This window comes from Panthera pardus, unplaced genomic scaffold (assembly GCF_024362965.1).
Source record: "Panthera pardus isolate Hobbes unplaced genomic scaffold, ASM2436296v1 HiC_scaffold_24, whole genome shotgun sequence".
Classification (NCBI taxonomy): domain Eukaryota; kingdom Metazoa; phylum Chordata; class Mammalia; order Carnivora; family Felidae; genus Panthera; species Panthera pardus.
In genome coordinates this window covers 115,906,621-115,925,204 of record NW_026526810.1, presented here as the reverse complement: position 1 = coordinate 115,925,204, position 18,584 = coordinate 115,906,621, and the positions used below count along the sequence as shown (strand labels likewise).

The 18,584-nt window shown below is 38.5% G+C and overlaps 1 protein-coding gene across 37 annotated transcripts in view; it reads right to left on the bottom strand.

Moving 5' to 3' along the window:
- Nucleotides 1-18,584, bottom strand: part of NRXN3 (neurexin 3) — a 1,570,655-nt gene that overhangs the window by 354,787 nt on the left and 1,197,284 nt on the right. For all 37 annotated transcript variants that reach the window (XR_008417276.1, XR_008417277.1, XM_053889672.1 and 34 more), the window contains one exon: nt 8,531-8,712. Coding sequence is in view for 35 of the 37 variants with exons in the window: in XM_053889672.1 (XP_053745647.1) it covers nt 8,531-8,712 (182 nt within the window). In the remaining 2 variants the exon portion in view is untranslated. The remainder of the gene's footprint in view (nt 1-8,530; nt 8,713-18,584) is intronic.

The following is an 18,584-nucleotide window of genomic DNA, read 5'->3' as shown; positions in this document are numbered from 1 at the left end:
CTTCATCTAGCATGTTCCTTTTTTAGATTCCATTAGTCAAAATCTGACCCACCTTGTCTGTGTTCATTTCTTAATCTCTACAAACTGTAAGAGTCTTGCCTTCCTTGGAATGTACCTGATGCCATCTAAAACCCATCACATGTATAATTTTTACTTCCCTCCTTGATATTAAATTTCTTTACATCTCCAACAATCCCACATAAATTGCTGTTCCACAAATATGTGTTGAATTAAAATCATCATCACTATACTTTCTACTCTGAAACTTTCATTAGGAGTGGCATAGTAATTAAGAATCAGAACTGGATTTGAATGACTGCTCAGTGCTATCTTGGGAAATTTCTTTAGCTTCATTAAGCATCAGTTGCTTCATTCTTAAAGTGAAGATATTAATAGTGACTACCTCACTGAGTTGTTGTGAGTTCATAATAAGAACATGTAAACAGAATTCTTACGCAGTGTCTGGTACCTGGTATTTTGTCAATCGATATTAGTGGTGTAAGTGATAATAAATGGTAGGAACATAAGATGATTTACGGATGGTCCTAAGTCTGTGTCAGAAACAATCATCTATGTCATTAAATTACCTGTCATTTTGTAGAAAACGGAGTAGAAAAATAAACCACATTAAAAGAGGTTAACTAAGGGGTCAAGAATAGAAACAGAGACTTAATTGCCAATCATCTCCTGTCATTCTGAGTACGAAATGACTTCAGGATGAAGGTTAGCTTGATCGATCTACAGGGCTTATCTAAATGTCTTTAAGTGATTCTAGGCTCCGAAGGTGTCATCTCACACTGGGAAACGACAGGTCTGGCTGTCAGAACTATCTTTGAGGATAATACAGTTATACAGTTCCCTCTGCCATCTATCAGGGGCACACTAACAAGTTGAAACAGTAGCAGTGACAGCGTCAGGATCTAAGCACATGATGCTATGGAGTGGGTGGCTAATGAATTCCCCCATTAATACGCTGAGCTTCCATGCCTCCTGAATGCAGCCAGGGAGCTAAAACGTATCGTCTATAGCTTCAGGGAGTCCACGAGTTATTTCTTGCCCTGTTGCAGTGAACAATACCCCAGGAGTAATGACTAGTAACAGTGTAAGTGGTGGGGCAATGAGATAACTCATCCAGCCCACAGTGTTAAGGTAGGCCTGCCATTAAGTCATATGAGCCCCAGCGCTCACTTTACAGTACCCACCATTTGCCTTGCTTGCTGCACTTCAAATCCACATGTCTAAAAAGACTCTGCTATTCAGAACCTGCTCGGCTATTTGATACCTGCAGCAATCTAGGATAAATGCCACAAGGGCTGGCTTTAAATCAGTAGCATCCTGACTTCTCCTTAGAATTTCATAGTATTTAAGTTGCAATCTCAGAAACCTGATTAAAGTCTGTTTGTTATTTACGGAAATAGATATATACATACATATATATATATATATATATATATATTGTTTTCCCTGACTTAAGAAAAACTTAACTGCTGAAAAAGTACCAACGATATTAAAGGCTATCCATAATTGAAAGCTCCCTATATACCAAGAGCTTTGGAGGAGTGTTATATACATCACCCCATAAGGTGTAGGAAATCTAATTTCTCAAATTTTAATTACTGGGGTGTTTCAAGTCTATTAGTTCTATGTGACCCCATGTTGATTACAGTATCCCTAAAACGTAGCACTGTGCCTGGCACATTAAAAAAAAAAATTTAAATATACTAGTTGAAGTTTATGAGCCAATCTCTCCGAATCCTAATTTTTCTAACTTCATATTATACAAGTATTGAAGATTCTGAAACACGACTGTTACCAGTTAGCAAAAGAGTCACTGATGTAAGTGATAAATGGGAAAGACGGGACCATTTGGTCTCTGCTTACTCATAATTGCTTACCAGTCATAACATATTTTCTACACATTTGTCAACTCGATTTTTATGACTGCATTATTATACATCTTATCTGTACACTAAATTTATCATTCACTTTTCTCACTATTTTGAGGAATCAAAGTCTATGAAATGCTTTTACTTGTACCTGTGCTTTTACGTTCCGACTTTACTTGGCGGCAGCTGCTACTCATCCCCACTCAATCTGGCTGTACCCACATTAGGACGCTGGTTCCAGCAATGACTCTCTCTGGCCTCTGTGAATTCCCAACTGTCAGGCCGGGCTGTCTGTTTATGTGGTCATCTGGAGCCCATGGAGGGTCTCAAACCTCTTTCATGCTATCCCTGCCTAGAAAGGTTTTGCTCTCCTGAGGCTCCTTCTCCCTTTGGCTCATACAACTGAAGAAGGACCTTCAGGGCAAGGTGAATTACGGATTTACTGGTGAGGGGAGAGCCCTTTGGAACATTATACTGAAGGGCAGCAGAAGCATAATGCATCACCTTGTGTCACTGTATAGAGACGTAACAGCTTACAAGGACATGCCAAAGAAGCCCCAGGTCATATCCTATTGATCTAACCAGGTCTCTCTCAGAGGGAACTGGGTTCTTCACCCTCTCTTAACAGGACACTCCAAAAGTCTCAATCAGGAATCTGATTAATTAAAAAAAAAATCACTTTTGATCAGATAAAATAGGAATTTGTTTGCAGAAACAGTCTTGGCAGACTTTTAAAAATACTTAAAATGACACTCTACTTTTAATTTTAAAACATTCTTCCTTGGGTCTCCTGGGTAACTCGGCCAGTTGAGTGTCTGACTCTTGGTTTCAGCTCAGATCATGATCTCATGATTAGTGAGCTCGAGCCCCATGTCAGGCTCTGTACTGGCAGCATGAAGCCTGCTCGGGATTCTCTTCCTCCCTCTCTCTCTGCCCCTGCCCCACTGATGCTGTCTCTGTCTCTCTCAGAATAAATAAATAAACTTAAAAAAAATTCTTCCTTTCACTAATTTTTTTCCTCTATTGAAGTTATTACCTTCTGGATATTTCATGAAGAAAATCATCATCCTACATTTGTGCAGTTTTTGGCCGGTAACAAACAACTTCTAAATACTGGATTCCACTTGAATCTCGGAAAAACCCGGTAGTATGGTATATTTCTGTGCCCATTTAAAGGAAGAGGAAGGTGGAGCTCAGGGCAATGATGAGTTGTTCAAAACCAAAGAGCTCCTTGGATGCTGACAGAAATGAGACTCAAATCCGTGTCTGTTGATTTCAGATTAAGTACATTTTTCCACTATGGCATGCTGCCCTTCAAAACTAAGTGTGCAGTCAAAGTAAACAGATTTAGATAGAAATACCTCGGAAATAAGAGAGATTGGAGAAAACACACCCCAGCTCCCATGCAGGGCGCTGCATCTGGTCCAGCTTGCGTAAGTGCTCACTTCATCAAATCCCTACTTCCACTGCCTTCTCCCACCTTCTTCTCCAACTCAGCCGGGATGGAACGGCTAAGCTGGAAGCTGCAGAGAGGATCCCCAGCAGGCCCTCTCCACAGAAGTGGCTAATGATCTGGAAAAGCTCCTAAGCCCGGAAAACCCAAAGAGGCTTTTTTCACTAAGAACAAATAGCAATGAAAGGAAATACAGAGCCAACCTGCAGTGCATAGCACTCTGTGGGAAACAAAATTGCATCTGTTGGACACCTTTGTTGTTTTCTTGTTCTTTCCCTCTCTACTTGCCTTACCAGTCTCAAAAATGCCAATGCTCCTCTGTGCTCCTCTGCGGATTCCCCCAAACACAATTCCTAAGTCAAATCCGGTTCTGCTACTAGCCAAAACCAGACACGAGTCTAAGGTAACAGCCACCTAGCCTCTCTGAAGACTAACTCAGCAGATGTTGATGGCTCACTGTAAATATCTCACACAGAGACAGCCAAATGAAGCATCCAGGCCAGCAATTTATAGATGCAATAGATATGAGGAACAGACCGTTTATCATAATTCAGCTTGGCTCCCATTTATTCTCCAGGAGTCTTTCCAAATGCTATAAATTATAGAAAAACAATACTATACATATCGAACTTAATATTCTATTTCCCCAAACATGACACTGAGAGAATACTATGAGCCTTTCATTTGTGGAGTGAGGAAAGCAGTTTTTGTAAGGGGAACACTTTGCCATCATGCAAAGGGGGTAAGTCAGGACAGCAGCCCTTTGTCTTTTCCTACCCCATTTTATCTAGGTATCTACATTATAAGTCAGGAGAGAAACAGTTGGAGAAGGTTATAGATTCTTGTCAAACAAAACAGATGTCCTGACACATAAATTTTCACTCTTACTGAAAGGTTCATAATTAAAAAATGAATCCAAAGGATTTACTGTAAATTACATGCAGGGAGAAAGAAGTTAATAGCATATCTTTTTTACGCCCTGTATTAACTACATAAAGAGAAGCTAATTGTTGCCCAGTTTTGCCCGACCTTCTATTTTGTAGGTGGTGAAAGGAGTTTGTCAAGAATTTCATAAGAGACTAACAAGCACTTCATGGTAATCCTTTCCCTGGTCCTATTCAATTTTATAGGCAGATGTCACCTCCAAGTGACAGCAGCTTCTCTCCAAGTATCAAGCGGATTAATTCCTCGACAATAGACTTCAATGCAGGAAACATATCCAAAGTAATATTTCTTTACAAACCCCTCTGCCCTAAGACACCCTCCCTCCACAAAATTTCATTTCATGCATACACACTTCAGCAAAGATCTTTTTGCCTTTGTCAAACACACTTCATCTGTGACTTAATTAATATTATGATTAATAATTGATTCAGAAAATAGTGCATCCTAGGAGTGTGAACCAAAAATGAAGAAATGGAAGCTAGTTTGAAGCAAACCATCTCTAAATTATTTTGATCTCTTGGACTTCTCTGATTTTTTTTTATTGATCTAATTCTTGTCTTATTCAACACTTATCATCAAGGCCTATTTAACCATCATGAGCACCCGGGGTGAGTGCGAGGACTTCAGGTTTAAAAGAAACCAGCAAAAGAAAGAAGAGCCTCTGCCCCTTTGGCCAGAAGAACAGATAATCTGAGCAAACTGTGAAATAGGAAAAATTGCTCCTTAGCACCTCCCCACCTCTGTCTTGGTGTCCCTTTCTTTACATCAGTTCTTTACCGTAGGGCACCACTGCTTTCATTCTGCCCAGGATTTCTCTCACCATCTGCTCCAATGTTGTATGTCCCCAAATTGGTCATGTTACTTTCTCCTCCTTTCTCCCTAGCCCTCGAAAAAAACTCAAATTCTGTTAGAGCGGCTGACCATGGCCCAGTGTGAGAAGGATCATAATAAGACTAATGACTTAAACGAATCAGGAAATGATTCAAGAGCCTCCCGTGGAAAAGGAGTTTAAGAAGATTCCAATTTTCCTAAAGATTTTTTAATGTGTGAGCCTTTCAGGACGACAAAGGAAGAGAAATGGGAAAGTTTGGGAACAGGATAGCATGTAGCCTAGAGCAAATGTAATACAGGCAGCATGCATCTGTCCACAAGTCTCATTTCAATGCAGGCGATAGATGCACCTAGTGGAAGCTGGAACTCCTACCTGCTGGATTTACCTGCTGCTCTCACAAATCCTTCCACTGGAAAGCCTGAAGTGAGGAAGTGAGAGGCCCTCAGAGCTGGCAGACAACATGAAATCTGCTTCCCATTCCTGCTCTGGGGACTCCACACCGCCCACAGTGGAAGAATGAGGCTTTACACACATGTAACCCCCTGCTAGGAACATATCTCTTGGCAGATGGGTCCACTTCTCCAGGCCCAGGGCCTCCTTACTCCCCCTGCCCCTGGGATATGCCCTGCTTCCCTCTCTTCTTTGTGTCTGCCATCACTTTTTCTTTTTTTTTTTTTTTTCCCTCTGGTGGGTTTCTCTTCTCCCAGGCAAACTGCAAGTGGGAATGGAATCTTTGGCCTCCTCCCCAACTCTTCCCACTTTCCTTAATGGTCCTTAAATTATTTTCTTTAGTACAAGGAAACAACCTATATCCATTAAATAAATCCACATTTTACAGACTGTAAAAGTCCAATAAAAGTATCTCAGTAAGTATTTATGGAATTGTATTCCTGATGCATCTATGTAAATGTTCAAAACAAGAAGCAAGGTTTGTAATCAAGTCTTTTGATCTTCCATTTGTATTCCTTTATTGCTGAGTGTGGTGAGGAACCGTCCCTTTGCTGTCCCCACTCTGACCTCAGGTTTTGTAAGAGGTTCTGGACATCTCTATGAAGAAGTTTGCAGCCTAGAGCAGGGATCACCAAAGTACAGCCTGCAACCTGCCTTTAAAATGAATTTTTATTGGAATACACACAGTTTTTATCTCTGGTAAACACCAGAGAATTAAAAAAAGTTTCCAATTATCAGACCAATTAAGTGATGTCATTTTCAAGAGGGCCATGACCATGTCAGGTCCATTCCAGAATGATGTGGTTTTTCTACTTTGTATGGTCTGTCTTTCTTTTCTCTAAGAAGGTCAGATGATGTCAATCTGATGAAGGGCAATCATTTGGGATTTTCCAGAATGTTTAAGCAATGATAGCATCACTGGAAAAGGTCCACAGTACCCAAGGGGGCTTATGCATTTTAAAGTAAAATTTCTTGTATTTTTGCTGTTAAAAATGTTAAAACAGAATGCTATGGTTCCTCCTAGAAATTCCTAGGATCCTCATACCCCTTTTGTAAAAACAAAACTTTTAAGTAAACTCTCAGAATATAACAAACATTTCTCTTAAACGTAGAGATGCTCTACAACACACAAATGGGGAGAAATGGATAAACTGGTAGCACATTATCTGACTCAAAAAGATGTTCGTGGCTGTGCCAAATCATATTTTTCTTAGTAAGTCACACTGAACAAAAAAAGAAGATAAATCACCATGAAAATGCAAGTGAGCTGGTAATAATAGCCTAGTTATAGCTGCCATGAAATAATCATTAAGTTATATGCAGCATAAATCTCACAGAATTTTGTAAATTATGGTGGTTTTTAGAGGCCAAATAGAGATAAACCGTACAAACTATGGCTGCTTTTCTCTGTGCTCCTTGGCATGGCTTTTTAAAATGCTTAAGCTTATGCTCACAGTACCATATGGTTCTCAAAGCATTTGAGAAGGCATAAAGGTTCACAACTCTGTTAAGACCCCTCTTCCACATTTTGAAGGTGATCATTCCTCACCAGTCCTTCCCTGTACTCCTACTCGGAGTCTTGTCTGGCTCTGGCTCACACTGAGGCCAGACAAGTTTCCAGCTCAAGCCTTAGACTTCAAGCTGCTCCTGTTTCCAAGGCATGTTGGAAGGGCAGGTGTTGGAGATGGGCAGTGCTTGCAGGGCTGAACTGGCTGCTGGTGCTTCCAGCCAGCCACCTCCACTCCAGAGACGGGCAGTAAAATCCCACTCTGTGCCTTCCTCAGTAGACCGGCACATTAGCAAAACGCAGATTCAAAGATTCCCAGTAAATGTTCCTTTTCCTCCTTTTTGGAGGTTGGTGGTAATCCCCAGTTGATCTTTCCTCTTAACTGCTTTTTCCCCCCTGCTATTTAAACTGAATTCTTATTGCTCCAAATTAAATCCATTCTTTCTGGCCTTGTCATTGCTAACTAATGAGAACAATTCCTCTCTTTGCTCCTGGTAGCTGCACTTTGGGTACTTATGGATGAGAATCATATCCTTCTTTAGCCTACTTTCTTAACTGCAGACTGCACAGGTGATAAAATGGGTTAATTGTTGCTATAAAAATATTTTCTATCCTCATAACGAAGTAATTTTTTCCTCCAAATCATTTTAATTTCTTAGAATTGCACTGTGTTCTTAACGATGTGCAGTGACTGAGGCTGAGGTCCTATTGGGCCTATATATACAAGCAAAATGTTGGATATACAGTATGCATGAATATAACAATTCTTGGTTATTGCGCTGTTTCATTTTGCCCCTTCCACTCTGCCCTCAGTTTTATCACTCTTTGCTCTTTGTATCTCCCCAAGGAAGTTTTCAGCCCAGGGCAGCGGTCACCAAAGTATGTAGCCTGTAGCCCGCTATTACAAAATAAATTTTTATTGGAATGTGGTCATCTGCATTTAAAAAAAAAAAAAGCATGTTATTTATGACTGCTTTCACATTACTGTGGCACTTCCAAGGAGCTCTGACAGAGACCCTATCACCTGCAAAGCCCAAAATACTTGCTATCTAGCCTTTTACAGAAAAATTTTGCTGATCCCCCAGCAAACATTGGGGCAGGCTTTGCTAGTTGCACCGGGTTAAGGCAAAGTACCAGGTAAATCTCTTATGTACTCCGAAGCAGTCTGCTGAATGTTTCATGACAGACCAAACCACACAGCTGGCAAGCGAGTCTAGACTGAAAGAGTTCTTCATTTTTTATCCCTGAAGTACCCTACGAGCATCAAGGTTCACGTCTAAAGGGAAGAATGAGGCTTGACACGTGGACTAATGCTTGGATATGGCTCCAACACATGTAGGCAATTTTTATAAATGTGTCTCTCTTCCAAGTCTATCTAGGATGTTCTGCTGCATTCTGGTGTACCAACTCACACCACCAGGAAGACAAGGAAATCCAGGCCAAGGCCCAGTACTCACTATGTGAAGCTGGAGGAAGTCACCGAGACCCGGAGCGCTGTCGATGCGCACCAAGATGCCATCCTTCACAGTGGTGCTGAAGCCCACGGCAAGGCGGTCAGAGCGGGTGCTGGGCCTATCATTGGCCGGCCAGGTGTAGAGGATGAGGCCTCCGCTTTTCCCAAAGATGTATGTAGCGCCAGCTGCGAAAGCAAGGAGAGAGGGAGCCATCAGTGCACTGTACTGTGCATTGCCAGCTCTAGGCACACTGTTGAGACCCTGCACAGACAGCTGCGGAGAGGAAATGGGCCCCCGCATGTCCCTGATTGGTTATGGAGAGGGATGGAATCCAAAGTCTGGGAAGGCGGCTGTCACCCTAAATTAAAGATGTAGGCAAAATGAATTAATAACAAAGCAGATGTTAGCGAGAGGCATCCCTAACATCTTCAGTTCCTGCTGTATCACGGCAGAAGGCAAATAACACGCTGTGTCTGAGAGCTTTGGTATGTTGGGACGAACAACCTTCCCATTCTCCTCAACAGCAGAATTAATTTTCCATCTCGGCTAGGACAAGCACGGGAGAGGAAACTAGTTCCCCTTCTTTCAGCTACTGGAACATGCTGGTCAGTGGAGCCAGGGGCGGTCCCAGAAATGTTTCACAAGACTGAAGGGAGTGTACAAGCCTAAAGCCGCCATCCCTTTCATACCTGGATCGTCTACCACCCTCACAGAAAAGAGCTGTAGTCTGAGGAAACCAAGTTCTGTGACTAAAAGCATTTGCCTATTTCACTATTATGTGCTTATAAAAAACGTGATAACAATTAATTCCAGAGGCGTTTTACAAATTAACTTAATTTTTCCCCTAGTGGTGGTGTTTATCTGGTATTATATAACAGCTTCCGTCTCTTTTGCAAACTAAGTTTCAAAAAAGAAACATAGAAGACATGGAAAAAAAAATCTCAGGGTGATGAATTTGGAACATAAGTGGTATTGTCACTTACGAACGGTGGTTTTATCAGTGTTCTTAGTACTTACTGTGCTGTCACTCTTATTATTTACAAAGTCAGGGATTAGAAAGAATATATTAATTTAAAAGTACATAGAGGGGTGCGGGGGTGGCTCAGTTGGTTGAGTGTCTGACTCTTTATTTCAGCTCAGGTCATGATCCCAGGGCCCCACATCATGCATCAGGCTCTGCGCTGAGCGTGGTGCCTGCTTAACATTCTCTGTTTCTCTCCCTCTGTCCCTGCCCCACTTGTGCGCACACTCTCTCAAAACAAACAAACAAAAAACGCAAAGAAAACAAAATACAAAACTAAAAAAAAAAAAAACACAAAACATAGAAAACAGACAGGAAGAAAAATAAAATATTTGCATCTTATAAATTTTTAAAGTCTATTTTTAAAAACAAGTTTTTAAATACAAATTTGGGGAAAAGCATGTGGATTTGGTAGCCAGAACAGACTACATCATTGTAGCTTCTATGGCTATATGTACTTTACCCATAGTGAGTACTTCCATATGTTACTCATCTCAAAGTTCAAAGAACATTTGGCAGCAGATTTTCTTGTGTGTTCCCACTGAACATGGTTCAATCTCCAAAATTATTTAAAAAATGTTTTTAACGTTTATTCATTTTTGAAAGACAGAGACAGACAGAGTGTGAGTGGCGGAGGGGTAGAGAAAGGGAGACACAGAAGCCGAACCAGGCTCCAGGATCTGAGCTGTCAGCAAAGAGCCTGATATGGGACTCAAACTCATGGACTGTGAGATCATGACCTAAGCCAAAGTTGGACGCTCAACTGACTCAGCCACCCAGGTGCCCCTGAAACTATTTTAAAGCAGCATTAGAAAAGCACTCAGATTTCTTCAGCTTTACTAAAAGTCTCAAGCACTGGTCCACATTTAGTTTACAGGGAATACTGGATTGAATTATGTTCTCTGAAGAAAAAAAATGAGTTATGCAGCTTATTTGTAAATAATAAAGTCAACTGCTATGAGGCTAGAATTAAGAGTATATGTCACATCTCATGCTTATTTTAAGCACTAAGCCATATTATATTCTGAGGCATATAGAATCTAATTTGCCATTTTTGAAAGGTCACTATTCTAGTGACCAGCATGCTCAGTTTGTATATTACATGTAGCATGACATTATCTTCCTTTTATGAATTTCCCAATCCTTAGGGGATGGTGTCTGAAAAGACCTCCACAGTCAATCTGGAGAATTTGGGATTGTGGTATGTAAAGTTTACAATTAATTCTGTATGCAAAACTGTTTGTCTCTTCACTATCCACAGGTACCCTCAACGCTTCTTAAAATTAGAAATGTGGATATAATAATTTACCCTTGATATCTATCCATCTGTGAAGAATTCAAATAATTCCCTTTTCTGTAGATGCTTACAAATGTCATCGCCACTCTCTCTATTCTTTATTTGGAACAGTGAAGGTTACTCAGTGATCAATGTATAGAATCACCAAGAATGCAAATCAGCCTGTGACATTTTGTGGCAACTTATAAAATCTTACCCTATTCTATCCTAAATACATAGTGGATTCTGCCTCAGAGATAAATCTATACTCCCATACTCTATCAGAAAATAATTTTACCAGTACAAAAAGAACAAGTCCAAAGTTGATAATAGCAACACATATTCCTGGTGCTTTGAGAAAAACTTTTCAAATTTATTAGCCAAATCTTTGCAATAATTCTCTGGGATATCTCATTTGTTAACAATGTTTAGAAACAAGAGACCCAAGCATCTGGCTTAAAAAAGTGGTACCTCTTTAGGTCTCCAGCTTCACCCTCCTGCCTCCAAAAGCCTGTCTTCACTAAATACCAATCCTAGCTTAATAAAACTATCCCAATAAATTATATCAGTGATGCAAAATTGACTGTGCTTTATCCTTTTCACATAAGACTAAAGTAGAATGAAAACAAAGCCATATCCCCCCAAACCTGGCGTATTTTCAGAAGTTAGTTGGCCTTCTAACCATATAAATATGTTTACAAACTTTGTGCTTATACTTTTTTATCCATTGACTGTTCAGTAATTCTCAATGTAAAGAGAAACTGCATTAAAAATGATAAATATATGACTTCTATACAGTGGTTTGGAGTCCACCATGGCTATTAATTTTTAAACAAAGAATGAAACCTCATTATGACAATATCAGGGTAGGTACAAAATCTGTCTTAAAAATTATTTTTACTGCTTTTATTGTTCTGAATTTGGAATGTCGCTATGATAGATAATTCTAACTTTGTAGGTGAAAAAGGCAAAAAAGTACAAAGTCTTTAGCGTATGGCTTATTCTGCTATATGGAAATAAATCTTAAAATATGTATTCTTGGTACTAAATTTCTTACTAAGGGTAAATAAAGACCCTGAATTCTCCCATAGTTTAATGTAGGCTTTAAAGAAAGTGAATTAATACTTACAACTTTCTACTCTGAAAACCTGTTATTTTTTCCCCTTCTTTAGTTAGCTTTGCTATCTTGCATGGTTTTTAAAGATAAATAGTCACTTTCTGTTAATTTTAATATAAAATGCCTAGAGTCCTAGGGGGAACATGGTCTTATTTTGCTTTACATTTTCAAATTAAAAAGTTAATTTTTTTATTTTAAAATGTGGATTACAAATCAACATTTTGGGAACATCCTAAGAACGATGAGAACCCTCCTTAATCCATTAAAGATTTTCATTTCCAAGCCATGCAATACGACATCACATGCTTTCTCCCCTGAGCCTAGCAGCCCTGTTGGTTTCACACTGTGCAAAGTATGCTGGTGCTAAGGTCATCCTCCATTTATTAACAATTGAAACCATGCAAATTTCCTGCTTGCTAGCAAAGAGTGATCAATTCAACTGAAGAAAAACTGCTACGGTGGCATTCTGGCTATTTCACATTGCAGGACTTGCAAGTTTGTAAGCAGCTGAGGTTGCTGAGTCCCACCAATAGAGTATTTCAGGAATGAAATTTCCATACGGTCACCATTAACAAAGATTAAGTGGATACACGCTATTTTTAAACAGTCAACCAGCCTGACATGTTACTTAACACACAACTTCTTTCATCTCAAAGATCCCAAAAAGTAGGTTTGGCTTATTGTTTTCCTAATTGGCAAGCTATTTACTGGGATGGGGCTGATGGTGGTTTTGGAAGAGCCAGATATGTGAAGGTATAAATATGTGTGTTTGGGTGTGTATTCTGTGTGTGGGACTGGTGGGGGGAAGAAAAGGGTAGAACAGTCTCCACTGAGATCATGAAGGAATCCTGGGGAGCAGCTTTATATACTCATACAATAATCTGATCAAGTAGATGATCTATGAGTTCTCAAGAAGAATACAGGGTAAAGTTTTTTCTAGGTCATACATTTCTCCAAGAAATAGTTCTTAAATCTTGGTGCATATTACTGCTTATTAATAGAATTGAATTTAATTATTGATGACAACTTAACTTTTCTTTATTTAGACTATTTGGATAATTATTACAATTGTTGCTTTGACTTCTTAACCTCATGGTCCTGCCATTATGACATAACTTTTATTTCTAGTCCCATATCCAAATAGCATATTACTTTTTGGTGGGAGTACTAACAGAAATTGAATCATGGACCTCTTAGGATTTATATTCAATATAAAAATAATATATACATACATATGTGCATGCTTATGCATATGTGTATGTGTGTGTAAGAAAGTTTAGTCAGAAATATAATAGAATACTTGGGATTAATTTATTATGTTCTCCATCAAATAATCACAGATATAAGGCTTTAGAAATGCATCTAAATATAATGTTGGTTGTATATTTATGTGTGTTTTTTATATATTAAAAAAAGAAAGAAAACAAAGAAAATTAGCTTTCCCTGAAATAATTTCTGGTTGGCGCTAAAATGGAACAAGTTTGCAAGCATCTCTCAGGGGAAACCTGAGAAAATTAAATTTAAAAAGAACTAGGTAATTTACTCATGGAACAAGTATAACATATAGAATAACAAATTAAGTAATAAAATATGTATAATTCTTGTGGTAGAAACCATCTGGTAGGTAAACTAGGGTAATAAACATGAGGTCAAACTCCTACTCCAGTGCTCTTTGAACACTGCCTGAGAACTTAGTATAAAATCTCATGATACCAAGGTATATATCTGTCTTCCTCTATTACTTCAGGCTCCCTATTCCTAATTTCTATTGTTTCTACTCTTTCATCAACTTTATCCACATTTGTGTTCTTTATTGTAAATTGGTAAATCCTTTCGGGAAATAAATGGACCATCAATGATATAAAATATATTATGTCTTAGATGAAGTTATTGCTATTAACTTAAAACTACATTTTATTCATATCAATTAACTATATAGCTAATAAAACCAAAATGGGAAGACTTGGAAGTGACAAATATCTTTCCTAGCAAACCGAGACATAAAGCTCAAAGATCTCATAATGACTGATGGCCTGAAAAAGCAGTTTCTCAATTTCTTTTACTCACTTTGTTCTATGGTTCCCCTTACACACACCCCCTGGATGTTTTGGGAATGTTCATCACAGCAGGACCTTATATGTTCATAGCACTGAATGGTTTTCAAATTGTTTTCTTTGGGAGCATCTCATTTGATGCCTCTTACCCCAATACCCAGTGAAGTGTTAATGGCAAATATTTTCATTGCTGTTTGTATAAAAAAGAAAATGGAGACTCAAGGAGATTAAATGACTTGACCTGATGTTAAGTGGTGGAGATGAGAGCAGAACCAGATCTTCCTTTCCTTGACTCTGCCCTCAACTCCCCTCATCCAGCTGGCCTGCTGGCCAGTAGAATGAAGTTTCCCTAAAGGAATCCCTGGGGACCCAGAGCTCCACAGGAAGGAATAGCAGATGGAAAAACTATGATCAAAACCTCTTCACTACAGAGGCAGCCCCTAGGGAGTACAAAGTAAGTGATAAAGATTTTACAAACAGTCCTGCAATGTATTTATTGAATGGGCGGTTTATTATGATCTATCTTGTTGACTCTGAATTATTTGAAATAAACACTAAAACTGATGATAAAGAAGCCTTAAATAAAGCAAAAGTGAAGCGACTGAATGTTAAGAGAGAAATTTCATCTATTTTAAAGAACATCCTTTATCTTTGGCAAAGAAATGATCAGATTTACTGCTCAGCTGAGAAGGTGCCTGGAGTCAAATATATAATCAGGGAGAGCCAAGCCCCATTTCTTAAACAAAGCTCAGGCAAGGTGAGGGCTCCCTCTGTATGAGGCAATTTCTTCCTCTTTCTTGAAGGAAGCACAATGAAAACCAAAGGGAACAAAAACAAAAACAAAAACAAAAAACAAAGGGCATTAAGCCCAGAAACACAGAAGCAACATTTCAGACCATGTTCCAGTATTCTGGAATGAAGACTGCAACTCAAAGACTTCCCAGAAGAACCAATACTGGTTCAGTGTGTTATAAAATGTGCTTGGTAATACTGGAACTCAAACCTGTGCATATGGTGAATTATATATATTGTGTCCAACGCCAAAGCTTCCATAGAAGCTGGTGGGAGAAAAATATGAAACCAATTAAAATTCAACCTATTAACCTATTTTTTTTTTTTACAAATAAAAACGCCCACTACTATTTAATTCTGGTCATATTATCCAAAAGAACTATTCTTCATGGATGATTACATGTGTACAAACCCTATTTTGGCAAAATACTTGGTCGGATCTTTTTATGGGAACATTATTATGAATTTTCCAGGGAATCCTAAGAGGAACCAAATAGTTATATTATTTCTAAAACTTATGCCAACAATTGAGATGACCTCCTGCTACGATTTCTTATACACACCTGTGCTCCCTCAAATTCTGAGTAAAAGAAAATCACACATAGTTTCTGGATACATTTATGAGTACTGACAAGTAAATTATGACCCTTTCTGAGTCTGAGAGATAATGAAATTTTTAGAAACACATTGCATCAAAACATTTTTTACAAAGTTATTTTCACTCATCAAATTTCAGAACTCTTGCACTAGGAAAAAATGGATTAGTGATAGAGTATACAAATGCTTTCCACATTGAAATTGACCTAAAAATGGGCTCTGTGCTGACAGCGTGGGGCCTGCTTGGGATTCTCTCCCTCTCTCTCTGCCCCTTCCCCGCTTGTGGTCTCTCTGTCTCTCTCTCTCAAAATAAACAAATATACTTAAAAAAAAAAGAAATAATCTAAAAATAAAGCTTCCAGGGATATGTTTAAATTCCCCTTACTTAAAATAATTTTTATAAACTCATTGATTTTTTTGTTTGGGACGATTATTTCCTTCACAAACATTTGGTAGTGTTTAACAATACTAATTGTAATACTAATGTTACTACTAACATTAACACTATGCCAACTTTATTTATGAATCATTTATTATATGTTATAATACACTATAATACAATATTTCAAATTCCTGTAACTTTTACTTTAGATATTTATTTTTATTTATTTATTTTTTTAATGTTTATTTATTTTTGAGAGAGAGTGTGTGAGTGGGCAAGGGGCAGAGAGAGAGGGAGACACAGAATCCAAAATAGGCTCCAGGCTCTGAGCTGTCAGCACAGTGCCCAATGCGGGGCTTGAACTCATGAACCACGAGATCATGACCCGAGCTAAAGTTGGACAGTTAACCGACTGAGCCACCCAAGTGCCCCTAGATTTTTTTTTTTTTTTTTTTTTTAACGTTTATTCTTTTTTTAAGAGACAGAGCACAAGCAGCCAGGGAGAAGGGGGAGGGGCAGAGAGAGACACACACAGAATCTGAAGCAGGCTCCAGGCTCTGAAAGGTGGGCACAGAGCCCGATGCAGAGCTTGAGCTCATGAACTGCAAGATCATGACCAAGGCTGAAGTCAGATGCTTACTCTACCAAGCCACCCAGGCGCCCCTACTTTAGATATCTTTTTCTGTATTAATTAGTTTGTTAGGGCTACAATAACAAGGTAACACAGACTGGGTGGGTTAAACAACAGAAAATTATTTCCTACAATTCTGGAGGCTAGAATTCTGATATTGAGGGAGGTCGGATTCTTCTAAAATGGCTGTTTTCTCCCTGTGTCATCACATGGCCTAGTCTCTTTACCCCTCAGTGTTCTAATTTCTACTTCTTAAAAGGACACCAGTCATACTGGATTAGGGCGTACCCTAATGACCTCATTTTAACTCAGTTACCTCTTCAGGTACCCTGTCTCCAAGTACAGTGACATTTGAAGATACTGGGGGTTACAACGTCAACGTATGAATTTTGGGGATGCACAATTCAGCCCATAACAGTTACCATCCCAGTTTTAAAGGTGAGGGAAGCGATAGAAGGAGGTAAAATAACTTATTTAAGATCTAATGAAATCAAGTATTTAATCCAGATCTATATAACTCAATGATCTACATTCTTTTCATTATGCCAAGATGTATCCCTAATATGTTTACCTTTTACCTGTATATTGAGTGTAGAGATGGCAATGATGATGAAGAGAAGAAGAACAATGGCTTTCTAACATTTGGCAAAAAAAGCCAAGCAAAATCAAACCAAACAAAACCACAAACAAGATGGAAACTCAATTCCCTCACAATGGAAATGGCAGTATAGGGGTGATCGTTTTATTTTATTTAAATGACATTGGTTTAATATGAGCTTGTTCTCTGCAAAGTACATAAAGCAAGGTCAGACAATAGGCTGCTCTTCATTAATTACACGACACTCATAAAAATCTAAACTCTGAAGGGGTGGATTCTATATAAGGTTTATTTCGGAGATTATCTCCCGGCCAATTTAATTTAACTTTCATAACCAAGCTTGTTTCTTATATAGAAACACAAAGTAAGTCCTAGGAAATTGCACAGTATTCAGGTTTAAGAGAATAAATATTAAGTTTGATTGTCAAACAAAATGAAAATCCAGAACCCTTCTGTACCATGAGCTCCTGGAGGACAGGGCTGTTTAATTTATCTCTCTATCAACACTGAATGCTCAGGAAATAAATGCTGTTGAATTAATCAATAAAACTTGGCTCACCTATACTTTCATATCTTCACACTGTCATTCAGGTATCTGCCCATTAATCCTTCTCAGCTTTTTGTCATTTCATCACCATGAGGAAATATTTTATAAATACTCATCAGTTAGGGTTCATAATATCTCCTAGGTGGAGGGGAACAGAGCTTCCAAATTATAAAAGAAAGCTAACTACAAAAACATTTGAATAATTTTTCTTTGGTGAATTTTTGGCAGGCTCAGAGAATAAACTCACACCCATCTTTAGTCAAATTGTTTTATGGTACCCCTCAGTTCCTAAATCACACTGCAAACTGTTTTTAGTAAAATATACGTATATATGAATACATCTTAGATTTAACCTAACAAGAATACACAATGGAAAAGAAATGCAACATATTTAAGAATAGCAAAGCCATTATTCTATTTTATATTACACTGTGCAAAGATCATGTATACATTTGTCCTTAGACAAAATATAAATAAATGAAAAGAAAAATAAAAATGATCATTTTATAATTATTCATCAGACTTTCTGTAGCATTTTTTAAGAAACTCATTCCTTCAACCTTCTTGCACTGTTAGTGGGAATGCAAACTGGTGCAGCTGCTGGAAAACAGTGGGGAGGTTCCTCAAAAAATTAAAAATAGAACTATCCTATGACCCAGCAATAGCATTACTAGGAATTTATCCAAAGGATACAGGGGTGTTGATGTATAGGGGCACATGTACCCCAATGTTTATAGCAGCTCTTTCAACAATAGCCAGATTATAGAAAGAGCCTAAATGTCTATCAACTGATGAATGGATAAGGAAGATGTGCTTCATACACACAATGGAATACTATTTGGCAATGAGAAAGAATGAAATCCTGCCATTTGCAGCAACATGGATGGAACTGGAGGGTATTATGCTAAGTGAAATAAGTCAGTCAGAGAAAGACAGATATCCTATGTTTTCACTCACATGTGGAAATTGAGAAACTTAACAGAAGACTATGAGGGAAGGGAAGGGACAAAAAATAGTTACAGAGAGGTATGAAGGCAAATCA